This window comes from Hippopotamus amphibius, chromosome 7 (genome assembly GCF_030028045.1).
Source record: "Hippopotamus amphibius kiboko isolate mHipAmp2 chromosome 7, mHipAmp2.hap2, whole genome shotgun sequence".
NCBI lineage: Eukaryota > Metazoa > Chordata > Mammalia > Artiodactyla > Hippopotamidae > Hippopotamus > Hippopotamus amphibius.
The window spans coordinates 44,590,559-44,618,532 of record NC_080192.1 but is presented as its reverse complement, the minus strand read 5'-3'; the positions used below and the strand labels follow the sequence as shown (position 1 = coordinate 44,618,532).

The 27,974-nt window shown below is 33.6% G+C and overlaps 1 protein-coding gene across 1 annotated transcript in view; it reads left to right on the top strand.

Moving 5' to 3' along the window:
* TRHDE (thyrotropin releasing hormone degrading enzyme) overlaps positions 1–27,974 on the top strand; it is a 356,245-nt gene that overhangs the window by 208,539 nt on the left and 119,732 nt on the right. The window contains exon 6 of the mRNA XM_057742781.1: positions 10,564–10,701. Within this exon, the coding sequence (XP_057598764.1) occupies positions 10,564–10,701 (138 nt within the window). The remainder of the gene's footprint in view (positions 1–10,563; positions 10,702–27,974) is intronic.

Below are 27,974 nucleotides of genomic sequence, written 5' to 3'. Positions count from 1 at the left end.
TGGCATTAATTACATTCTCTTCCTCACTATCCACTTGATCAGTCCAGTTTGAAGGACATTAAACACAATACACTATGGAAGACTACTAACTAAAATTAAAAACTCTCTGTTTCTTTGTTTTACTTTTTAAGACCATAAGGAGTTTTTCTTGGAATCTTTGGTTTCTTTTGAGAGCTGATGGGTTATATCACTTCCTAGACCTAAAAATAATTTGGCTTCTCACATCAAAATGATATTGTTCTATTAGCTGCTAAGCACTTTGCTGGCATTTTTTGGGCCCCTAATTGACAAAATATTTCCAGGGGTTAATCTATATTGAATCACTCATTTTTCATCATATAACAAACATTTTTTGGATGCCCATTCTTTGCAAGTTTCTCTGTTAGAGATGGGGAACACAGATGAGTATGAAATATCAGTGTCCTCAAAGTCTCATAGACCTATTTTACCAATTAAGTTATTTTTGTCAGAGTAATATTATTTTACAGTTTCCTAGAACGAAGTTCAATTTGTTATTTCTACTTATCCCATGGATTAATTTTTTTACTTTCTTGGCACTTAATAGCTGTGTGATCTTGTTTCTCTATCTTCAAAATACATATGAAATATTTGTACTGTTTTTGTCACAGAATGGTTTTAAAAATCTAAGACATTTTTATTCTTCTTATTATTACCAATATTACTATTACTATTAGGTACTTAAGTATAATGGTATTACTTTTAGGATCCAAAATATGTTTTCCAGTGGAGTATCTTGTGAATCACATATTAAAAGTTAGTAAGAGCAAAGAAATTGCCTTCACATAATACTTTTGAGTACCCCTGTTCCATTTCAGAAGGACTTTGGAATGCTAATATTTTAATATTTTTTGCCTTGTGTAAATGGATTGCTAGTCCAGATTTTGCATCCTGAATAGCAAAGATTTTCTTTGATAATTTTACAATCAGTTTATAAATGTTATAGTAGCTTACTTTGGGATACAATAATATATAGGGTCTGGGAATAAATGTGGACCTTCCTTTCTGAATTGGTTAACTTTTGGGGCTGTTTCACTCTGTGTATTCTGGAGTTGTTTGTTATGAGTTATTAAATCTTTTAAATTTGGAAAAAAATAATGCTTTTTATTTTCGTTGGAAATATACAAACTTCTTTGATCTGGCAACAAGTGTAAACTTTTATCAAGCTAGATTATTTGAAGAACTGATCATTTATGTCACTAGATATTGAAATTAAATTGCAAAAATGTATTATTTAATAAATTTCATTATCATTAATAAAATTTTCATTACAGAATTAGATCATTTGACTTATTTATTTCATAAATTAAAATAATATAAAATGAACTAGCTACTTGGTAATCATGTTAATGACTTTTGGGAGTTGACTAGCCTATTTGTGGAATTATTCCAGACCTGAATGGTGTAAGAAAATTTCCATTATGATTTAAGTAGAAATTGAATCTAAGATGATTGATCAGTGTATATTTAAAAATCTCTGCATTACATTTTATCAATCAAATACTATAGGGCCTTGTTAGCTTATTATTAATGTGTCTGAAAATATTAGCAACTTCTTGTGATGGATGTGAGCAACAAGTATGTGAGTATCAAAAAAGATTGGCAACTTTGATTTTATTGAAATGTGTTATCAGTGTCTCAGAACAATTGAGCATAGAAATAAGGAAAAGATTCTTACTGCCAAAGCAGAGAGAGGATTATTGAAAAGATGAAGAAGCTATTACCTCTCTATGCAAACGATCCTGAAGTAACTTGGTGTGAGTTCGTGTTAACTAGCAAAGGACAGGAAGTAAATCTCCGCCACTAAACAATACGCTTCATTACTTAGGGACTGCTTATTTCACCATCACTTCTTGGCATTTAACCCAAAGTATAGCATCTATGAGGTATTTAATAATAAAAGTCTGGTCAAAAGTTAACAAAAAATATGAAATGAAGGGCAACAAATAATTTATGAAAGATTGTAACAGTTTCTATGTCTATATATGAACTCATTCATTGAATTAAAAAGGTATTGAGATTAAAAATATATAAAACTACATTGGATAAGTGTTTGAAGGAAAACAGAAGGAAAAAATGTCAAGAAATCCTAAAAAATGAAGGGAAGCCAAACGATGTGAACATTTTAAGAGGGTTATATAAAAGCACATGGCATATGGTGATTGTTCACAGTGATTTTTTTGAGCTGCTAGAATCAGAATGAGCTATGTAATTCGACAACCTGTTCATAATTATTACTGTGACTGACATTATTTGAAGCACATTCAAGGCTGTTCTGTAAGACTCTGGATTATCATAATTAATGAATAGGTAAATGACTAATTGATGATGACTTCTGCCAAATCAATATTGCTATATCTTAAGGTTCTTGAGTAAGTATGCAGAAGGCTCAGAATTTGGTTGACTACAGTGCAGTACATTTTGTGTTTCATCTTAGCATTTTCCTTTAGCTATGTCACATCTTGGATAATATGAGATATGACACATTCATGCTGGATGTTACAAACAAAACATAAGGCAGCTGAAGGATGTAGTCATTGAAGAGACTCACAATTTAACCCACCTTCTCTGTGTTAGTCATGTTTGAGAGTATATCAGTTCATAAAAACCTGTGCAGGGAGTTATTTGGGGTTATGAGAGCCTTATAACATCATTGAAGATAGTCTTACAGAGATATAATTGCTTTTTTAGTTACCGCATTGACTAAGGCATCTTAAAGTGTTTGTGGCTTGGCAGTAAATGAAATGTAGTTGATAGTTAAAAGATATAACACATAGAACATATTTTGGTTACTTATTGTAAAACTACTGTGAAATCACAGAATAATGTTATATGAATAGAGATCTGCCCAGATAGTTATGTTTATGTACCACTTTCTGTAAAAGGTTATGTGAACAAATACAGAGGTAAAATTTTCAGTACAGTGCTTGTTTCATTATAGGTATTAATGGTGATTATTTCTAAAATTATTCTTTGATGCCTACTGCATATATGTTGCTTACATAAGTCTGACTTTAATATAAATTGACTGCTTTAACAAGCTGCACATGAAAATGGTTATCAACATCTTAGGCATGTGTATTTTAAACATGAAATTTTGAAATGTTAATTAAAATTACTGTATAGAAGCTACACTTATGTTGACTACATCTGTAGTTTTATTTCATTTATCAGTATGATTTAGCTTTCTATAAAATGTTAACTAATCAGCTAAATAATGACATCAAATTTCACAAGTACATCTAGTTAACTTTCAGCTGAGCAAAGCTTAAAGTGCTTTTGGACATTTTAGAACTTTATAAAAGTAGGATGAAATATAAAATTACAGAGTAAAATTATTTTAATATCTTGTAATCCAAATAATTTCTAATTTTTACAATATGGCATTGTGTTATGTGTTTACAAAAGGTGATAATTGCAGTCACAGAGATACCACATCACATAAATAAAACCTGATGTATATTTTCCTCCAATATGTTTGCTTTTCTTATTTGAATTTTTGATTGTATTCCTCTCCTTTAATTTGTCCTGATTTGAATAAGTCATGAAGAACAAGAGTGAAAAAGCCAAAATATGCAATGCTGGGTATACCTGTATCCCTTGTTCTAGTCTTATGTAAGCAAGGGGTTCAGATTAGTAATGACTCGTGGCAGTTTGTTTAACCTATGAAATCTTAAAAGTCTTTATCTCATGGTAGTACAGATTTCTAAAGACACAAAATATGAGTGACATATTTCTTCTTTTTATGATAGACCAGTTAAAACTGAATCAACATGGTCATAGACACTGAAAGCATTTTTACCCATAACTTTCCCTCTATTCTCTACTCGCATAGTACTTTTCTGGCTGCTAATACTTTACCCATCAAAGAGCACTAATGAATTGTCCATGTATCTATCTTCCTATCATAATGGGAGTTGCTTGGAGGCAGGAATTGTGTTCCAGGTGTGTTTCTTTCCCCAGCCTCTAACATTTGGAGGTTGCATATACAAAGCAATCAGTAAACATGTGTGGAACTAGATCGTATTGTTCAAAAATTTTTGTCAGACATTCCTGTTCATTTGACTCTATGGATTAGAAAAGTGCCTTTATCTATATTCAAGAGGATGTTGTCAATATTAAAAACTGGAATAGGACATTGCTTTAAATAAATTAATGAAAATACTGAAAAGGAAATATTTGTATCTATTTAGTTATCTCTGTGTATCTACATACATATCTATATTTGTGCCTATTTTTATATTTATGTTTAAATCTATATTTGATTCATACATTTTGGAATTTCAAAGTAAATACCTTGTTTAATAACCATTGGTCATCACAAAATTGAACTAAACTTTAGAGAAATAATGGTATAATATTTTGTGCTCACAAAGATAAAGCCCATATTGTGTGCTGTTTATGCATAATTGTGCTGTGTTGTCCTATTTTGTTTCGAGATGCTTCTCACTCTAGTCTGCTTTCCAGTCTTCATAGTCATCTTTCTAAATGTAGGTCTGGTGATGTCACTTCTTAATTCTAGCTTCCTAATTTGGCATGGAGGTTCTTGATGATTCTCTTCTTATCTGTCTCTGTGTACTAATCACTAGTCATTTACCCTGTTATACTCCCTGTCTTCCACCACACAGAGCTCTGGAGTCCCCCGAACAAGTCAGGCTGTTGCGTATCTCTATGACTTTTCCCAGATATTCCTTTCTGTCCAGAATGCCCCTTTCTGCTGTATTCTCCTAGAAAACACAACATCCTTAAAGATTCAACTCAAACTATCAGTTCAGAAGCTTGCTTTCCTTCCTGCAGGCAGAACAAATCGCAGCCTTCTCTGTGTAGTCAGTCACTCTTTATATGCTGAACCTACTTCCATTTTTATGTATAGCAGGTGCTGTTTTAATATTTATTTGCACCTTTGTCTCTCCTTCTACTAGTGTAAAATCTGTGAAGGTTGGATCTATGTTTTCCTATCTTTTTATCCCCAGAACCAGACATACCATTTGGGATATAGCAGGTGCTCAATAAATATTTGTAGAACAAAATATCTTATTTAATGTTCACAACCACATATGTTTACAAATGAGGATGCTGAGGTCTGAAAAGATTGAATAACTTGCTCAAGGTCAGGAAGCTAGTGAATGGCACATATTTTTCTTCCAGTCTAGGACTCTTTCATCAACTTTGCAGCAGTGTTCCTGTCTTTTCTCCCAGGAATAACAGCAGAGCCATTTAAGTTCAGACCCATCCTCCTGGATATGTGGAATCTAAAAAAAAAAAAAAAAAAAGGTACAAATGAATTTATTCACAAAACAGAAGCAGAGTTGCAGATGTAGAAAACAAACTTATGGTTACCGGAGGGAAGGCGGGGAAGGGTAAATTAGGAGATTGAGATTGACATATACACACTACTATATATGATAGATAACTAATAAGGACCTACTGTATAGCACAGGGAACTCTACTCAATACTCTATAATGACCTATATGGGAAAGAAATCTAAAAAAGAGTGGATATATGTATAACAGGTTAACTTTGCTGTACAGCAGAAACTAACACAACATTTTAAATCAACTATACTCCAATAAAAATTAAAAAAAATAAAATTAAATAGAAAAGAGAAAACTGGGTCCTTGTGGCTGCTCTGAGGTAACCTACATCTGCCTAGAGAATTTTTTTCCGCTCTTTTCCTGCCTATGAGTACCTCACCACTTCTTGAATTGGCTCAGGCTTGGCTCTCATCTTTTTTGTCTGGTTTGATGTATCTGACTTTCTTTGATCTCAATTCAGATTATTTGATTTTTTTCTTTCTTTTCTGATGACAAAAGTCAAAGCGTCTGCCTGGTATTGCTCTTCACTAAAATTAGTCAGCCTATCTATAGGAGCTTGCCGACAGCCCTCCTTTCCAATAGTATTTCCTCTTTGCCCACCATCACCATGACTATGACTAGATCAGGCGTAGTCAGATCTTGTCATGTTCAGGAAGAAGTCGTTTGGGGACATCAAGGAATTAATTTTTTCAGGTATATCTAATGCTGTGATATGAATTCTTAATAACTCCCTCCACATTTATTACTAAATACTGGTATATGAAATGTTAATATTGTATGAAATAATTAAAAAAAAAACTTGATTCTTTCTGAGACTTCATTTATATTTTTATACAGATTGCTATTTCTTGCCAAAAGCCATTTAGCACTTGCCCCTTATCTTAGACCTAGGCGTTTACTTTCAGTTGCCTATGGCATATTGCTTTTTAAATGTTCACTGTCACATTCCTTGCACTATGTCTAAAACTGATCTTTTTTAGCTTGCCCTTCAAACCAAAATTTTCTCCACTTCATTTCTGTCAGTTGCATGCCCCCTACCTTTTAAGAAATTCTATCAATCTAAAATCTTTTCAAATTCCATCAAGTCATTCCATGTAGTTATTTGTTAGTACTTCCTCTCCATCATCTACTAAGGGGACCAAGGCATCAATGTCAGTTGGTTGTTCATTCAAAATACTTCTTAGATTCAAAAGTCCTTCAGCAACATCTGTTCTAATGCATTATCACCATATCCTCTCTTGGTACAATAGCTACTTCCTGTCTTCCGTTTCTACATACACCAAGCCACTCTGTATACCTCAGATAAGTTAATTTTCCTATGACACTACTTTTATTATGTCATTATGTCTGCTGCTGCCTATTTATTAAGACCAAACTCTTCAACCCAATTACTGAGGATTCAAACAGACTAGCTTTTTTTCATGTTTCCTCTGCCTGGATTTGCCCTTTTAAGCTGCTTCCCCCATTCATCTGAGTAACCTTTCATCCTTCAGCAACCCACTTTAATGTCACTTCCTCTGTGAAGCCTTTTCTGAACTAATTAATCATTTCATTCTCTGTGTTTTGAAACATCCATCATATTATAATACAGTCAGCTGTTTATCTGTCTTTCTCTTCTGCTTTCTCTTCTACTTTTGAGTTCTTTAAGGTTGAGGACTTGGTTTTCGTTATATATTCATTCCCAAAACACAGTACAGTATGTGGCATTGAGTAGGAATTTAATACATATTTGTTACATGAATGAATAAAATAATAGTGCTTTCTTCTTTTCCATGTTTTATTCTCAACTCCGCATTCACTCACACTTGTTTACTTTTCAGAAAAGCCTTTACACTGTTCTCCAAAGATTCAAACGCAATGTGTTTTTGAAAATAATTCAGTACAAAATGACACACATATTCAATATTATTGGAACTGTTTAAAGGTAGGCACATACGCAACATCTCCAGGAGGTGTCTGTATTAGAGTGGGAGGATTTATCGTTACTGTTAACAATCAACTTCTTGTAAACAGATTTTAAAGTTCTCCATTTTATCTTATTGTTCTGCATTTTGAAAATTGTAGAACGGCCTATCACAGTGTTCTTAAAATATGGAATAGAATAAAAACTGGTGACTGTGCACCATAAATATATTCTTCCCTGCACACGAACACATACACATGGACACAACTTTACAGTGACTTCTACCTCCTCTGTTAAACTCTCCATAAGTAATTCTGTTTTACTTTGTTTTTGTCTCAAAATTTTTGAGCACTTCTAGCCTGTAAGAGGAAACTATTATTTTGTTCACTGTGGCTAACGATTTTGTTTGCTCTTTTATCTCATGTAAGAGCCAGAATTTCTTTTACTTTATTTTTAAACTTTCATAGCCTCAGGTCAACAATAAGCAACTAACCAATACTTAGTAATTTGTGCTGGAATTGTTATTGTTGCTGAGGAGGAGGAGGAGGAGGGCACTAGCCAGGGACTGACAAACGAAGATTATTTCTTATTTTATACTGACATGGGTCTTTTCTTAAAAAGTTAGCACCTTCTCTCCTGGAAACGCTTTATAGTTTGGGTGAATTGGGTTTGCCTCTGGTTAGAGTTTTCTTTTTTTCCCCCTCAATTTAAGTTATTCTCTCTTCTGAGCTTTGTGGGTATCTTCTGCCAGGCTTTTCTTCCCTTCCTTCCTTCCTTCCTTCCTTCCTTCCTTCCTTCCTTCCTTCCTTCCTTCCTTCCTTCCTTCCTTTTTCTTTTTCTTTCTTTCTTTCGTTCTTTCGTTCGTTCGTTCGTTCGTTCGTTCTTTCTTTCGTTCTTTCTTTTTCTTTCCTCCTTTCCTCTCTTTCTCTCTCTCTCTTTCTTTCTTACTTTCCTTCTTTCTTTTTCTTTCTCTCTCAATCTCTTTTAATGCCCTTTTTCTCAATTACACAGATGAATCTTTCACTAATGATGACACTACTAAATTTAAACTCTCTTTTTTGAAATTCCACTGACCAAAGGTTTTTTATTTTTCTCCAGAAGCATGAAGTAATATATCATCGTATAACTTATATTTTCTTAATTGAGAATATTTCATTTTTGAAATTTATCTTAGATTTCATTTTTATAATTTCATGGCCATTTACTTTATACCATTTAAAAAATCACCTCTCTAGCAAACCAAGATATGTTTACTAAATTCTAATATTGATCAATATGTATTTTTTGTTGCTAAATATAAAAATTAGGATTCAAATAAATCACTGTGTTAAGTTCATTTTACACTGTGATTTTTTATTGTATTAAGTTCATTTTACGCTGTGACATAAGGGAGCAAGCAATCATTGTTTGAAGAGTTGAATATTATTTGATCTTCAGTTGGTAGTTTTTAAAAATAAAAATGTTCATTGATCAAGTTGAAGTATCATTATACATTTCATGATTCCTCTCATTAATTCCAGTATCAAATAGCTTTAATGTGCATTTTAAAACTGAATGAGTAACAAGATTGTATACCTGCTTAAAATTTTTATTTTGGACATACACAATTTTCTCTTATTCTCTAAATCTAGGCCATTTGTCTGCGATCTTGTCTTTGCTTTTTAGTGGACTTAAAATGAGCAATGAAAATACCAACTTTTTAGTTTAAAAAAATTTAAACCGCAAAGTCCAATTTCACTCTCCTTAATTCATCTTGAATTAGGAGCTCGATTTAAGAAGAAATGCAGTATTATTTTGTGTAATATCTGTCACTTAATTCATTGTAAGTTTGTACTTTTTATTGTGGCCTCTTAGGGTCTGGAGCATCCTTCTGGGACTTACAGTGACTTTTGGTTCAGTCACTGCAACAAAGTCCTTTTTGGTGGAGCATTGATGTGAAATTCTTAGACCAAAACAGAGGGCCAAAGAAATTAGATATATAGTGCACAGACTATAAAAATAAGCTGTTAGAAAATAAGCCTTACAGTATGTAGTTGGATGGCCAGTTAAGTTATTGATTAAACATACTAAATTATTGGGCAAGTGATAATGAACAAAAATATTTCTTTAAAGTCAGATTTAAATTAACATACACATATATGCCTAGTTAACTGTTCTTTTCTTAGTATGTTTATTCTCCATTTCCAATTTTTTAAATCCAGGATTGTTGTACCCTCAGTTTGAAATTACAACTCACTCAGAAATAAAGCACAGTTTATCTGCTGGCCTAACATTTGGAGGCTCCAGGAATGAGTTCAGAATCAGCTAGAGCAATTAAAGCATTGCAGTCTTTAATCTCTGTAATGATACTCCTCAGGTCCCAACTATCTAGGGGTTATTTAACCCTTGTCATCTCTTGCAACTTCTTTTTCCTCTTCTCCTCCCTCAATGAAGGCAGGAGGCTAGGAGGACTAATAGCTGCCAGCATTTTTGTAACACAACCCAAACTGTTTCTTTAAAGCAGACTTCTTAAAATAAAAATAACAGAGAAGTACTTTTTTCTTTATGATTTATTTCTAACCTAACAAGTCAGCTTTTATTAGAGCAAATACTAAAGTCTCAACAATGCACAGAAGTCTCATGATTTTGTCTGCTTTCACAACTTTATGGTAACAGATTGTTAATACCTATTGCCCTCCACTTTCTGAATTCATGTACCACGTCCACATCCACAGATATTAGAGTTTGACGTCAATAATGCTTTTATTATTTGTGGTGGTCTCCTGAAATTCTTTTAGAAAATAAGAGTGTGTGTGTGTGTGTGTGTGTGTGTGTGTGTGTGTGTGTGTGTATTAGAGAGAGAATGAGAGAGAAAGAGAAAGGAGGTAGGAACAGAAAGAGAGAATGGGTTGTTTAGATGGGCTAGAAATAACAAACAGCACTGAAACTCTGAAATTGTTATTATTCTTATATTGGATTAACTAAAAAAAGGTTAGCTGGGACTGAAATTTTAGTTTTGACCCTGCAGAACATATAAACAAGCTTAGTCATTATGTGCCCACTCTCCAAATTTGCTTTAACCAATTGTTAAAACAGAGTCCATTTTTTCTATCTATTTGGGGCCCATTGTAGTCCATTGATTTTGTTTCATGTTGTGCTCAAATCAACCACTGTTATTTTAGAGTGACTTAAGGGGCATTTTATTTACTGGTTTCTCTTTAGAGTTGTCTCGCAATGGAGGCTATGAGCATCACCAGTTAAGTAACACACATTCTGTTCATATTGCCACACATATTCTGTCATAACCATGAATCACCTATGATGTTGTTTCACCTACTGTATTGCAGGAAAAACAGAGGTTTCTGACGGATGTTCTACATGAAGTGATGCTGCTTGACGGCCTGGCCAGTTCCCATCCAGTATCACAGGAAGTGCTACGGGCAACAGATATTGACAGGGTGTTTGACTGGATCGCATATAAAAAGGTGGGAATAGATGAGATCGAAGTGCCAATTAGATATTTCACTATCCTGGGGTCACCAAACTATTTCATGCTAGATGTATTACATTTTTCTCTTCTCCCTGGCAGATAGAAATGGACTGTGAGTTAGAAAACATAGAGTCACTAGGTTTATGTCATTTTATGAGTTAGGGCTTTGCTTTATAAATCACTAAAATGGAGATGAATGTTTGCCAATAATGCATAGAAATATTGGGAGGATTAATGAATAAATGTTTGGAGTCTTTCTATGAAACTGCTGTACAAGTGGTGTTATGTAAATGTCAGTTTTTATTATTATTAATAAGAGAGCTGATCTATATTGTGGCAAATTATTTCCCACCAATTCCCCTTAAAAACTGATTGGCTGCTGCAAATGGGTGTAGGCAGTGACCTATGTATTTTATAAACATTATTTAAGGGAGATTTGGGGAATTAAGCGTGTTTCCTGGATAATAAGCATAATAAATGAAATCCTAAAAACTAGGCTTTGAATGGCAAAAGTTTTGGACCAATAACTACACATTGTAGAAATAAGATATATTATGAATTTTTTTCCATTGTCACTTGGGTTAGGAGTTTTTCTTTTATCTCTGTCCCTTAGTTGTTCTAATTTTAACATGAGCATGTATATTTCAGTATTTAACACTTAGCAGCCACTTAATAATTGTTAAAATAGTGTTAAAATCTACCTTGTCTTTGGCGTAGATTGAATTGCATTTATTGGGATTTTTATATACTTTATTGATTTAATAATGCTTTAAGTTTAAAAACAAGTTGTTAATATTCTTCCTGAAAAACAAGATATTCCTCTTTATAAATAGAGATCAAATAATGATTTATCAGAATTCTTTGGTGCAGTAATTTGGGTGTTTGGTTTTGAACCCAGGAAATGACTATCTCAATGATTATTAGTTCATATTGTATGCTATAATATGTAATGATACAAACTGTGTTAGAAAATATCTTTTCAAGTCACTCATCATTGCATTGGTTCAAAAGGGATATTTTTGATGTTCTATAAAAATAAGTGGAAGTGTAGAACCATATTTAAAGCATGTAGTGTTAGTATATTTTAAATATTAAATACTTAAAATATATGAATTTTTATATATGATATTTTTTGGCTAGATTTTGCAGGATGCACATTTAGTTCTTTCAACTGTATTGATTCTTAAAATATAATGCAGAAAATAATTTGTTAAGTTAGCTTGAGATGAGTTTGGAGGCATGTCTGTAGTTATTTCCCTCTTACCACCAATTCTAAAAGACTATTTGTAAATACCAATTTTACTTCTGCATGAATAGTATCAGGAAATATTTTAATTAAATATGTTATAGATGTGCTTTTACACCTAAATGAACATTTATTCCAGATTTCATATAGTTGAGTAATTTTGAAGAGTCAAAACAGGGGAAAGAAGGAAGTTACAATGATTATTATTTTACCTCTCTACATTTTGATGCAAAGGCTTACCAATTTACAAATGTTATATTTGAGCAACCTGTGCCAAGATGCTTAGGACCATCATCATAAAGCACACTGGCTTATTTGTCTCTAGCCATGTATCTTTATTTTTAATTTTTTTGAAGAATAACTGACACATACAACTGTATATAGTTAAAGCATACAATGTGATGATTTGATATATATATACACTGTAGAATGATTACCAAAATCAAGATAATTAACACATCTGTTGCTTCACCTAGTTAACTTTTTTTGAGGGTGGGGAGTCAGAATGCCTGAGGTCTACTCTCTGCTACTTTCAAGTGTACAACACTCTGTTATGAACTGTAGTCATCATGCTGTACATTACAGCATTAGAATTTATTGTTATAACTGAGAATTTGTACCCTTTGACCTATATCACCCCATTTCCCGTTTCCCCTAGTCCTTGGCACCCACTTCTCTATTCTCTGTTTCTGTGAAATTGGCTTTTTTTTAAATTTTAGATTTTACATATAAGTGAAGCCATACAGTATTTGTCTTTTTCTGGCTTATTTTACTTAGCTTAATGACCTCCAGGTTAATCCATGTTGTCACGAATGATAGAATTTCCTTCTTTTTATGGCTGAATAACATTCAATTATGTATATCACATTTCCTTAATCCATTCATCTGTTGAAAGACATTTAGATTCTTTTTATATCTTGGTTATTGTGAAGAAATGCTGAAAGAAACATGGATGTGCAGATATCTCCTTGAGATATAGGTTTAAATTCCTTTGGATATATAGGAGTGGGATTGTGAGATCATATGGTAGTTCTGTTTTTAATATCTTGAGGAACTTCCTTGTTGTTTTTTGTAATGGCTGTACCAATTTACATTCCCACCAACACCGCATAGGGTTCTCTTTTCTTCATATCCTCACCAGCATTTGTTATCTATTGCCTTTGTGATAATAGTCATCACAACAGGTATGAAGTGATATCTCATTGTGATTTTGATTGGCATCTCTCTGATGATTAGTGATGTAGAGCATCTTTTCATATAACTATTGGCCATTTGTATGTCTTCTTTGGAGAAATGTCTATTCAGGTCCATTGCCCATTTTTAAATTGGATGATGATGATGATGATGATGGTGATGATGATGTTGCAGTTGAGTTCTTTATATATTTTGGATATTAACCCCTTATCAGATTTATGGTTTGCTAATGTTTTCTCCCATTCTTCAGGTTGCCTTTTCAATTTGCTTTGCTGTGCCAAAACTCTTTAGTTTGATGTAGTTTAACTTTTGTTGCCTGTACTTTTGGTCTCTTGTCCAAGAAATCCTTGCTAAGACCAATGTCAAGGATACTCTCCCCTATGTTTTCTTTTAGGAGTTTTATGGTTTCACATCTTACATTTAAGTCTTTTGTCCATTTCAAGTTCATTTTTGTGAGTGGTGTAAGATAGGAGTACAGTTTCATTCTTTTGCATGTGGATATCCAGTTTTACCAACACCATTTATCAAAGAGACTAACCTTTCTCTACTGTGTGTTCCTGGTGCTCTTGCGTAAAATCAGTTGACCACATATGTGTTGATTTAGATCTGGAATCTCTGTTCTGTTTTATTGGTACCATGTACCTGTTGCCAGTACCATACTGTTTTGATTACTGTAGCTTTGTGATATAGCTTGAAATCAGGAATTGTGATGCCTCTAGTTCTTCTTTTGCAGGATTAGTTTGGCTGTTTGGGGTCTTTTGTGGCTCCATAAAAATTTTAGGATAATGTTTATCTATTTCTATGAAAAATGTCATTGGAATTTTGATAAAGATTGCATTGAATCTGTCAATCATTTTCAGTAGTATGGAGATTTTCACAGTATTAATTTTTCCAGTCCAAGATCATGGGATATATTTCCACTTATTTATGTTTTTTCAGTCTCTTTCACCAGTATCTTATAATTTTCAGTGTATAAGTCTTTACCTCCTTGGTTAAATTTATTGGGAAGTATTTTGTTGCTTTTGATGCTATTGTAAATGGAATTGCTTTCTTAATTTCTCTTTCAGATAGTTCATTATTAGTGTATAGGAAAGCAACTGATTTCTGTACATTGATTTTGTATCCTTCAACTTTACTGAATTAATTTACTAGTTGTAGCAGTTTTTTTGTGGAGTCTTTAGGGTTTTCAATATATAAGACCATGTCATCCATAAACAGAGATAATTTTACTTCTTCCTTTCTGATTGAGGGCCTTTTATTTATTTACTTTTTCTTGCCTAGTTGCTGTGACTAGGACTTCCAGTACCATGTTGAATAGAAATGGCAAGAGTGTGCATCCTTGTCTTATTCCTGATCTTAGAAGAAAAGCTTTTAGATTTTCACCATTGAGTATGATATTAGTTGTGGGCTTGTCTTCGTTCTAGCTGTGTGTCATTGTGCTCAAGCACCACTAGAAATACATCCTTACTGCGTTTTCAACTGATGATAGGATCTATACATTTTTTTAGTGAAAGCTTCTCAAAAGAAAATTTTCTTTTTAACAATATTGAGGAATAATTAAAATACAATAAACTGTACATGCTTAAAATGTACAATTTAATATATTCTGACATATGTATACACAGTGAAAACATCACCGCAATCAAGTTAATGAACATATTCATCAAAAGTTTTCTCATGCCTCTTTGTAATCTCTCCTCTCACCCCTCCTCACTCCTCCATTGATCAACTTTTCACTAGAGATTAATTTACATTTTCTAGAGGTTTATATAAATAGAATTATACAGTATGCTCTCTTTTTTGTCTGCCTTCTTTCACTCAACATCATGATTTTGAGGTACAATTCATGTTGTAGAATATATGGATATAATATAATTTGTTCATTCACCTGGATATTTGGTTTTTTTTCCCCAGTTTTTGGCTGTTACAAATTAAGCTACTATGAATATTTTTGTACAGGTCTTTGTATGTGTACCTGCTTTTATTTCTCTTGGGTAAATATGTAGAACTGAAATGTCTAGATGATGATAGGTACGCTTAATGTTTCATGACACTGCTGAACTGTTTTCCAAAGTAGTTGAGCCATTGTACCATAGTACGTTCTCATCGAAAGTGTACCAGAATTCTACTTTTCCCACATCTTCACCAACACAAACTAGGTATAATCAGTTTGTTTAATTTTAGATATTGTAATGGTATATCATTGTGATTTTAATTTACATTCCCCAAATGACTAATGATACTGACCATTTTTTCATTTGCATATTTTCTCTTATATGTTTTCCTTGGTGAAGGGTCAATTCAAATCCTTTGCCCATTTGTTTTTTTAGATTGGGTTGTTTTCTTATTATTGAGTTCTGAGGATTCTTTATATACTCTGAATACAGGTGATTATATATATGATATGCAAATAATGTTTTTTCCCAATTTATGACCTATTCTTTATTTTCATAGCAGTATTTTTCTAAAAGCAAACAATTTTAATTTTGATTAAGTATATTTTATCATTTTTTTAAATTGATAGTGCTATTGATGTCATAGTTAAGAAATCTTTGACTAATTCAAGGCCATGAAAGTTATTCTTTTCTTTTTTCTTCTAGAGGTTTTATAGTTTTAGGTTTATATTTAGATCTATATTCTGAGTTGATTTTTTTGTATATGGTGTGAAGTTTGAATTAAATGTTTTCCTTTTTTTTTTTTTTGCATATGGATATCCAGTTTTTCAAGAACCGTTTCTTGAAATCTCTATTAGTTATGCCATTGAATTGCCTTTGCACATTTGTTGAAATCAGTGAACTATCTATGTGTGGGCCTATTTCTGGACTGTTTATTTTGTTCTATTGATATATTTATTTATCTTGTTACTAATACTATACAATCTTGTTTACTGTAGCTTTTAATAAGCTATGAAATAAGGTTGTTAGTCTTCCAAATTTGTACTTTTTTTAAAAAGGTCTTTTGGTTATTCTTGATCTCTTGAATTTCTATATAAATTTTAGATTGAATTTTTCAGTTTCTATAAAATTCTGTTGTAATTGCAGGAATTACATTGCATTTATAAAACGATTTGGGTGCATTGACAGCTTAGCAATATTGAGTGACCCATTGAATACCATATACTTTTCCATTAATTTAGGGCCTCTTTATTTTCTCTCAGTAATGTGCTTTTCAATAAATAAATTTTTCATATCTATTTTCAGATTTATCCCCAAGTATTTCACATTTTCAGGCTATTTTAAATGGTTTTCTAATTCCCAGTTTTGACTTTTTGTTGTTCTTTATAGAAATACAGTCTATTTTTGTATATTTACCTTCTGTAGTGTTATAAATAGAAGTGAGAGCAGACATCCTTGTATTGTTCTGAATTTTGGGAGCAATACATTTAGTCTTTCACCATTAGATATGATATTGCCTTTACATTTTTATAAATATCTTTATCAGGTTGAAAAGGTTACATTTCATTCCTGCATTGGTGAGGGTTTTAATCCAAAATGGATGCTGATTCCATCAAATACTTTTCCCCATCTATCAAGATGATCATATTATTGTTTTTGTTATTTCAATTTGTTAATATGGTGAATTACATTGATAGATTTTTCAATTTTAGGCTTTCTTTACATCCCTGGGGCAAATACCCTTTGGTCATAATGTATTTTTTTATACACTGTTGGTTTAAATTTGTTAAAGAAAAATGTTTAGAAATTTTGCACCTATGTTCATGAGGAATATTGGTCTATAGTTTTCTGTTTTTTTAATGTATTTGTCTGATTTTGTTATCACTATAATGCTAGCCTCATTGAGTGGAAACTATTACCTCCTTTTCCACTTTATAGGATAATTTATGTAGAATTTATATTCTTTCTTTGTTAAATATTTGATGGAATTTTCCAGTACAGCAACCTAGGCCTAGAATTTCTTTCATGGGAAGATATTTAACTAATAATTTAATTTCATTAATGTATAGTGAGTTATTCAGGTTATGTATGCCTTCTTGAGTGAACTTTCATAGTTTACATCTTATCAAGGATTAGGCTTATTTTACATAAGATGTTTAATTTATTGGCATAAAGTTGTACATGTTATATGCTTTTATTATCCTTTTAATAATCATATAAGCTCTAATAAGTCACCTTTTATTCTAGATATTGTTCATTTTTTTCTATCCTTTTTCTCCTGATTAGTCTAGCTAGAAGTTTATACATTTTATTCTCAAAAAATCAGCTTTTGGTTTAATTGATTTCTGCTCTTTCTATTTCATAGATTTCCTCTCTAATCATTATTATTTCCTTCTTTTATATATTTGGATTTAAATTGTTCTTTTTTCTAGTTTCTTAAGTTATAAACCGAGGTCATTAATTGGAGACCTTTCCTCTGTTCTAATTCTGATGTTTATTTTATCAATTTCCTCCTAAGTGTAGTGGTTTGGGCATGCTCCAGACTTTGATAAATAAAGGTTTCGTTTTCATTCACTTTAAGATACTGTTTTTTCCATTTGATTTATTAATTGATCCATGGGTTATCTAAAGCATGTTATTTCATTTACAAACATTTGAAGATTTTCCAGAAAATTTTCTGTCACACATTTCACATTTTACTCTTTCGTGGTTGGGGAAAAATATTCTGTGTGACTTGAATCTTCTTAGGGTTATTGAGGCTTATTTCATGGCCCCGAATTTGGTCTCTGTTGGTAAATGTACTGTATGTACTTCAAAAGAATGTGTATTCCACTGTTGGCTGGAGTGTTGTGTAAATGCCAATTAGGTCAAATTGGTTGATAGAATTGTCCAAGTCTTCTATATCCTTATTGATTTTCTGTCTACTCGTTCATCATGCTTTCGTGGTGGGCCCTCATCATTTGGATTCACCCACATGGTGTCAAATCAAACTTCTAAAAATGTAGTGAAAACCAGTGGCCCAGGTACCTGCTGGCATGTCTGAAAAATAATCTTCAATGTGAATGTGGAAAAACAAAGCTCAGAACAATTTGGCTGTAATCTCAGGGGCTTCAGTTTCATAATCTTTATCTCAGGCCTTAATGTATAGTGTTTCAGACTAGTTCTCCAATTTGGCTTCTCTCAGGCTCTTTCTGTCAGCAAGTTAGTATGTGGATAATATACAATGACCAATTTAACTCTGTGGCTGGAATAGATAAACTGTGCCATTCCAGGATGTGTATGACAGGTAATATGTTGATAGATAATTGTACAGCCATAAATAATATCAATTGCTAACATTTATTGAATGCTTACTGTCTGTTAGGCACTATGTCAAATACTATACATTCCTTAACTCATTTAATCGCCTTTGGGGTTGTTAATTTCATGATCCTCATTTTAAAGATGAGGATATTGAATCAGGTCAATCCAAGGCAATGTTTCCCAGGAAACCAGGTTCCAGAGCCAACGTTGTTAAACACTATCATATTTGATCAATAAGCTTGGCTGGAGCATTCATTCCAAAATCATTTGTAAACCCCACCTCATGTTCCAGACACTGTGTGCTGAGTGCTAAAGATATATCAGTCAGTAAGACACGAAGGAGGAATAGGATATAAATAAGTCAGTGCAGTAACATTTGTATTAACATCAATGTTTCCATTTTAAATGTGGAAACCTAACTCAAACCATCTTAAGCAATAAAAAAGAATTTGTTGACTGAATAACTGGTAAGTCTGAGATGTTATGTTTAGGAATGGTTGAATACAGGTATTTTATCAATGTCATCAGAAATCTTCCATTGGCTTTTTGGCTCTTTGCCTCTGACTTAATTTCTAGATGATTCTTAGATAGGTAGCCTAAACAAAGTTTGGGCTGAGTCCTTGAGCTTGTGATACAGATGAGCTCGGGGAAAGAGTAAACTGCCTCACTCACAACTGAATATATATCTGTTTATCCCAAAAGATATGATTTGTTCTGATTAAGTAATAGAGCACCTTTGGTCAATCCCTATGTCCATGGGATGGACAGATCCAATGGACATTCTGAATGGCTAGCATGGGTCATGAACTCATCCTCTGGTCGGAGAGATAGGTCATATAACTGGTAGGTCAACTGTGATCACTTGGAGTAGGGTTTCCCAGAGAAAATTATGGCTAGGTAAAAGTAATGGATGCTAACCTCATAATCTTAGGAGTTATGATGGAAATATGTATAAGATACACAGAATCATGAGGGGAAAGGGTAGGGGAGTGACAAAATGGCAAAAAAGGACCATTTTGTAGAATTGGCCCAGAAAAGGAACACAGTGGTGACTGAGTGGGACATCAAGGAGTTCAATATGGCCATAGCATAGTGAGGATTTGGGGGAGTAGCAGGCTGAGGAGATAAGTTAATAAGAATTTGGAGGGTCTGTTATGCAATACCAAGAAGCTTGAACTTTATCCAGCAGGCCAAGAGGAACGAATGAAGAGTTTCAAGCAGAGGAGTAACATAATTAAAATTGTATTCTAGATAGAATATTCCTGTAGGTGTGGGAGAGATGGAAATAATATGATAGGTCTGGACATTTCAGAAAAGATGGTAGCAACTAGAGTTGTAGCATGTAGCCCATTTTTTTTTCTTTCGATTGTAGTATGTAGCACTTAATAAAGACTTCTCGCCACTGCTCTCCTGTGTTCTCCTCCCTAAAGATCCCTATTACTAGGCTATATTAACCTCTGCCAACAGTCAACCTTTGATTGAATCAGTGCTTTGCTGGCTTATCATCTCTTGTAATTATTCCCTTAATAATTATTCTAATTATTCCCACTTCTGTTTTTTGTTATTTTTCCTGCATAGTAATTTTATTACACTTTAAGTAACTTTTTATATAGAACTGTATTGTAAGGGTAGAGAAGATTATAGAGAAATATAGATTAGGAACCAACAAACCAGAGACTAATTTCTGTGGATTTGAGTTTAAGAACTGAGTGCTTTTGAAGACATAGTGAGTGATGTTCAATATAGATAGTCTCAAGGCCAGTATTAAAAGAAAAAAAAAAACTTCTAAAATTTTTAGAATGGGAAGAGAAAAAGTGAGAACTACTTTTTTAAAAAAAAGAGAGAGCGAGAGTTACATCCTGGGAAATAACAAATTTTCCATTTTAATAGTAGGTTGAAAATGAGGGTGCTTTTATCCTAAAAGTACCATGGAAACATGAAAATACTGTCCATAGATAGGAAGACTGGAAAAGATGGATTGAGATAGTCTCTTTACTCTAAAAGCACAAGGGAAATAAGAATCAATGACCCAATGACCTGGATGATGAAAGTGAGCGAATGCTCATTAAATTTACATACGGTGCCAAGTTGAGGAGGATTGCTACAAGCTTGGGAGAGAGGAACAGATTTCAAAATGACTTAAGCAAATTTAGAGAGGATTCTTTAAAAACAGAACACTTTCCAGCAATTCTTATATCAAGTTTGATATACTTCAGAGACCAAATGAAATTGTATAGAGTAAAAGGAAAGAATTGGCAAGCAGAGAAAAACCCAGAAGGGGTCATAAGTGAATACAAATAAAAAATGTAGGGGAGTGGAAATTTAACTTTTGTTATTCTACCGACATATTCCAGACTTAAGTTTAAAATTCTTGTGCGGCTAAAGAAGAAAATATGTGTAATTTCTATCATCTTTAGAAGTGACTATGAAAAGGCCAATCAGCCATTTGCATCTTTTGTCCCTTCTGATACCAGGTTCCCCGTCCAGAGCATCATGTCAGCCAGGCCACGATTAGTACAGCGAGAGAGCCCGTACTAACTCTACATACAGGACACTGTTTCTGTAGAAAAATAATAATAATAATGTTGATGATGATGCTAGGATGGTGCCTTCGTTCAAGAAAATAAGTTAGTAGTAGACATGAAACATATGAAATGAAAACAGTAATTATACTAAGAGTCACAGTAAAGCACATCTTTCACTGAACAAGCATTTACTATATACAAGGCATTTTGTGAAATGCTTTGCGTGTATTATCCCATTTACTCCATACGAGTAACTTGGGATTTGACGGTTTTGACCCATTTTACTGATGAGGAAACGAAGATTTAAGAAGTTGAGTGGTTTCCACAGGGTCAGACATCTAGCAAGTGAACAAGCAGGATTTGAAGTCAGATCTGTGTAACTCAAAATTCTGGGCTCTTATATATAAAACTTTTCAGAAATAACTATATTTCAAGGCAACTTATGATATGAGGCATCTCAGTGGATGGCAACTCCAAGTTCTCAGGCCACCTTTGATTCTCTCTTTTTCTCATCCTGTTGGTCAGGAAGTCTTATTGTGTCTGCTGTAAAATGTTTCCAGAATTTGACCTCTTCTCCCCACCATTACTGTTGCTATACTGGTCTAAATCACCACCGTATGGGCACAATAATTTCTTGAAAGCTCTCTCTGCTTATAATTCTGCAGCCCTACAGTCTATTTTTAAACAAGCACTCGAAGTGGTTTTTTTTTTTTTTAAATCTAAGCCAGATAGTGCTGCTTCTTTGCTAGAAACCCTGCAGTGAACCCCACCAAAATGAGAATAAAAGACAAAGTCTTTGCAATGACCCATGAGGCCCTACCTGATCTCCACTCACCCTGTTCTTCCCAAGTCCTCCATAGTTCCCTGACCCTTATTCTCTCAGCCCTCTGACTTTACCTCTTCTTCTTATTATCTCTTCACCCATGGTAATCCTGCTCCCCAACTCTCCTGCTTTCCCTAAAATCCAACTAAACTCCCTCCCACACTGGAGCCTTTGATCTGGGAGTGATGTTATTCTGGATATCATCATAGTTCTAACTTGTTCTCCTTGAAAACTTTATTTAAATGTCACCTTCTCAGAGAGGCTGCCCACTTAAAATGCCAGCTGACATCCTCATTCCTTTTTTCATTCATTTTTCTTACTCTGATCCACGTACTACTTGATCACCTTCAAATGTATAATACAACTTATTCACTATTATGTTTACTATGGGATCTGGCTTCCCACTTTCCCCCACCGAGTGTGAGCTTCATAAAGGGAGGGATCTGTGTTTGTGTTTTGCACTGTTTTCCAGTACTCATTATGCTGCCTGCATATAGTAGGCACTCAATAAGTATTTGTTGAGTTAAAGTAAATGTCAGAAAAGCAATATAAGCAAAACATTATGGTGTTTCAGAGGGAAATATCCCATCTGTTTGTAGGAATTAGGAAAAGGACTTGGCACTTGAAATAGGATTAAAGAGTTTCAGATGTAATTCCATATGAATTCTATGGGGGAAGGAAGATGGTGTTGCCCAGTCACTCTGCTTTCTAATGGGTTCTGTCACATGTGGCCCGACCCCTCAGCCCTGGACCACCTGGGACCCTTTCCTGTCAGCTCAGCTCTTCTCCTGCTGTCTCCACACTCTCCTGCCTCAGGCATAATCAGCCTCCTGTTCTGCAAGTCTGCCCAGCTCTTATTCTTCTAAACACATCCTTCTTTTTAGCCTTTGCTTTCTTTATTCACAGTCTACTACATACAGGCTATCAAATGAATATAATGTTACTATTTTGTCCTCTTTGACACATTGTACATACTTTACAGTTTCTGATATACAATATTTATTGATTAACTAGCACTTGTGGTCATTTCTGTAAAACAGTTGGACAATAAGCTTTTGGTCAGGTATATATGGTGGCAGTAATACTAGTAGTAGGAAAAATCAAAATTGTTCTTTGAGAGTTTATTTTGCCACTAGACATCCACATAATTATCTCATTAAATTTCCCATCCTTGTAAGGCAGATATTATTGTCTTCAATTTACTTAAGAGTAAACAGAAACCCAGGGAGTTTAATGGTGTTCTCAGGCTTCTAGGTGTCAGGGCTGGGATTCTCATCTTGTTGTTTCCACTCTACCAGGATACTTTTTTTAACTAATTACCTATTATGCCACTGTTTCAACAGGAAATATGAGTTGGGTTACAGTCTTTTGGTATATACTAAAGTTAGAGATTTTTCCCTGAATGACAAAGTGCAGTGTTTTTAAATAAGTAGTGCACTGGTGTGCAAATAAAAATAAAGGTTTTGAAGTCTGGGAAATAATGATCAATGGTTATGATCATTTCATAAGGAAAATGTGAACAAGCTTAAGAGATTGAGGAAAATTAAGCAAAGAACAGAGAGACAGAGAGAGAAATGGACAGAGAGAGAAAGAGAGGTTGATTAAAGATAATTGGAGATAAATCCTATCAGAAAAAGCTGAAGAACTTACAAATGTCTACCCTGGAGGGTAGAGGGCTCAGAGATGACTTAATAATTGGCTCTAATATATAAACAGTCATTATAGGAAGCTGTTCACCACTTCTCTGTCAACATCAAGGTTAGAGTAAGATAAATGGCCTTAAATTATAAGAAGAAATTTCATTTCATCTAAGAAAAAACTTCTTGACATAAAAGGCAATTAAACATTTCAATATAAACTGCACAAGATGATAAAGTCTGCATTCTTTGATATTCTTTAAAGATAAAATTAAAAATCTGCTCCCAAATTAGCAAACTAAATTGTAAGACTACTAAAAAAGTTCCTCCTGAATCTTGTCTCCATGGTATATGATAGTCAAATAATGTAATATATAACACATAATTTATTAGCAATTAATTTTGCATGCATATATTTGTCTGTATCATTCAACTTCTCCTTTTTTAAGTAAATGTAGAAATGTGAATAATAAAAGAAGCAAACTACTTGCTTTTTAGGTAAAGCGGGAAAATTTAGAGATAATTCCCATCCATCTCTGAATCATCTGTTGCCATCTGTAAAAAAATTATGAAAAGAATATCTAGGATAGAACTTACTTTAGTGGCTTTCTTTATTACCAGTGAGTCTTGTCTTTGCCTTTGGCCTTGAAATTACCATTATTCTAGGCCAGAGGTGATTTTGAGACATCATGTAAAGGAAATACATTTTTGCCCTTGTAAAGAAATTGTACATGGTGGGAGGAGATGATTTTATTGGCATTTCTGTGATAAATGCCTTTACCACTTACTGGTAAATTATTAATTTGTGCATTTTGCTGATGGAGGCAGGCTTTCTTTTGCACATGTGTTTGACTGATTCATCACCATTTGAATGATTTCTTTCTATTTTTCTTGCTTAAATCTTGACATAAAACAGCTTGCTTTTTTCTTTCAAGTCACTTGTACTTCTCCCTGTTAGCTCTTCTTCTCTGACTTACTTGATGAAATTGAAAGAAAAACTATGTATTTAATGAAAATAGGTAGCAGGTTACTCAGTAGTGTAAGGAATGGATTAACCCTGTTCAAAGGGTTCTTATCCTCTCTTGCCATGCTTGTGTCTCATTGATTTACTATTATTAACTAATGGGTGAATATGCTGGTTTTGAATTCCTCTGTTGAACACAGTTTCTTTTTTACTTTGCTTAAATGCTTAAGAAAGTGCAGTGTTGGTTTTGACTTTATTCTTCTGCACTTTTTTTGAAAGCCAAAGTGATGATCACACAATATAAAAGCTTAAGAGGCAAAGCTGTGTAAGTCTTAGCTTGCAGAACTTGGCGAATGTGAGATCCTGCTTCTAAAGGAACTTTATGAAATACTTTCAGAGCTACAGTTGTTCTTAGTGTTTTGTTTATGCAAAAAGTTTAATTCTGATGACTTTTGGTTTACTCATGCTGGACTTTAGCAATAGCCATAATTAGGAATAAAAAGTAAAATTTCAATAAGTATAAATGGTAATAAACCAAAAATATTCCATTCCTGTAACTTGCTCATCCTGCAGCTGTATGTGACTTAATTCCATTAGCCTAGGAGGCAGCTACATTGCATCTCAGAAAGGAACAGGGGTTCTGTTAAAAGAACAAGGTCAATTCAATCAGGAGACCTGTGAATCTCAATTTGTTTATACTGGATATTCAGAGAGAAATAGCAATTGAAGACAGAAACTTAGTGTTGGGAATCAGCCAATGTATATTCCACTAGCACATAAGGGTACTGCAATGTTTTGAATAGATTTTCTGGAATAAAAGGATTGTGTAGTAGTTAGAAAAAGGACAAGTAAAGTTAGGAATAAATTAAGATTTAAAGGATAAGCAAGCAAGGCAACTGGAGTTCAGGGCTGACATTTTGACAAATGAGAAATATAGTGGAGGGAAAAGGAGAACAGAGATAAAACTTTCTTTTTACAAAAAGAATGTTTGGAGAAAGTGAAGAATAAAAATATCCACAATGTAAGTAGTTTATATACTTATAACAGTGGAATAGGTTGGAAGAAGTTGAACTGAATGAATTTTCCAGTAGAATAATCATGAGTGGGTTGTGTTTTAGCATCTGATGGTTTCACCTTTTTACTTACCATAACTGCCTCCCATGTTTGATCAACCAGCCATGGTATATTGATGCAATATAAAAATCTTCAGTAGCCCTATATGGTTACCAGTGTTACATGTAAAGTGCAAAAGACTTGTCCCCCAATTATTTTATCATTAACTGAGTATTAAACAATTCACCTCTATATTAATCAAACACATACCTAAGTCTCAGACAGAGTTTTTGTTTCAAACAGGCCAAACTGTATTACTTTGCAAGGTAAATACAATTCTAGTCAAATAAGCAAGCAAACAAACAAAAAACTTTTCTGTTTGGCCCCTTTTTGAGGGTAAATATAGCATTTCATTTGAAATAATGAAAATATTTCTTTGGATACACTCTCACAGATATTTTCATGGATTTTTCAGAGAAGGCTAAGGACTATTTGATGACTTACTGAGAAAATTATCTAGCGACTACATGTTTTATACATCCTTTATCATTCATGCTATTGCATATTTTCTGATAGCACTGAATCAAGTTTTTGGTTTTTCTGCTTTTTAAAAGTAGAATGTCTTTCAGCTTTTTTTTGAATTATCTTTATATCAGTATTAGAAGGCTTGACTGTGATTTAATACAACATATTCTTACCTTTAAAACACAGAGAGATTAAAAAAAAATACTGAAGCTGGCTTTTGCCTTTAGGGCATTTTCCCAACCAGCAGTATTTGAGCACAGTTTTCAAGGTTTTGCAGAACTAGGAAAAGAAGGAGGTGAGAAGTTTAATGGGAGGCCTCCCATAAAGCCAGGACCTTAAAACGCTCCACCTTTAGCACACAGATGAACAAGAAATAAACCTGCCCCTTTCCTCAGGAGACTACAAAGAAACTGTCTGTTCCAAACTATGACAGCAAGTGGAGAGGGAAAGAAAATTTCTCCTGAAAATTTGCAATCACGAGCAGCTCTTGCACAGCATTGCAGCTCAAGTGAAAACTACCTTGGTACGCTGTGAACATCAAGCCAGGATTTTAATTTAAAAGGCTTGGTCCTGGACTAGCGGTATCCTCAGATGACACCACAGAACGAAAACAAACCCTTTCCAGAAATTCATGCCTTCATATCGCATCTCAAAAAATTTCCACAGATAAGCCCCAGGGAAAAAGAGCATCCCACAGTCAAAAATCACTAGTTACGAAAGGAAAGAGGGTTCCGTGAATGTGAGACAGCTGAGACAATTGAGAGCAGAATCACCCATGCATATAATTAAAACATTGGCTATGTTAGACATGGAGTATAAAATTGTATATTAATAAATTTGAGGAACTAAAGAGACTTGAAAATATAAGCACAATGCAAGAAGATTAAAAAGAATAAATAATGGGGATTACTAGAGATAAAAATGTAATAACTGCATTTAAAAATATAGTACATATATAGATGGTTTATCACAGATTAGAATGAGCTGAAGAGAGAATTTTAAATGGGAATAGAGAACTGAAGAAAGTATAGAGTGCAGCACAGAGAGACAAAAAAAAAGAGAAATATGCAAGAGAGGTTAAGAGACATAGGAGAGGGAATGAGAAGGTCTAACAAATGGGCAATGCATAGTCTCAAATCTTAGCTTCACTTATTTTTTCCATCCTTTGTTTCTTTGTGAAATTACTGCTTCTTAGTTTCAGGGACTAAAGTCTTTTTGCTGTAAACGGTGCATCATTCTTAGAAACATAGCTCTGAGTTTGATCTAAGATTTTCTTTATTTTAAAGTAATGAATTTTACCCATCAACAAAGCACTGTTTTATTATCTTTATTCTCTTTTATTACCATTTTAAAAGCTTGAACAAGATATTAATTTAAAAATTAAACAGTGCACTTTTTTATATTAATAGTTTTTATTTACCGAGTGTTCACCATGTTCCTGGAGTTTTACTATACAGCATTCCATTTAAACACTACATCAAGTTGACACTTACGGTAGTTACATTTTATGGCCCAAGTTTTTGCAGCCCATAAGTAGAAGAACCAAGATTTCAACCCAGGCTGCCTGACTCCAAATTCTGTTCTCTCATTGCCTGATCACCTAGTCAAATAAGTGTTGACTTTCACAGTAGAAAAGGTTATACATTTACTCAAATAATTCTCTCATCTGACGATTTATCTCACCTCGCTTTTGAAAGGTCTTTCAGATACAATTTCCTTCCTAAGAAACCAGTATCATTATTTTATAGCTCCTGAAGAGTCTATCTTCATCAGACAGATATTTTATATTCTTCGTCCTCCATTCTCATCCATCCTTATTTTACACTGCTCACCTCTTCCCAGTTTACACTCCTTTGCAGTTGAGCCAACAACCTAAGGATCCTTGGAAAAATTCTATGCCAAGACTATCCCAGAGCTGAGAGGCGCTCAGGAGAGATGTGGATGGGCTGGGATGGAGCTGTGTGGGTGCAGGTGCCTCAGAGGTAGTTAGGCTTCCACAGAGTGGAGCATATCCAGAAACAGCTGGCTGGTGAAGTTCAGTTGTGCACTAACTTTCTGTTGTAATTTTGCAGTAGGATGCAATTAGTTCAGTGCCATAAAAAT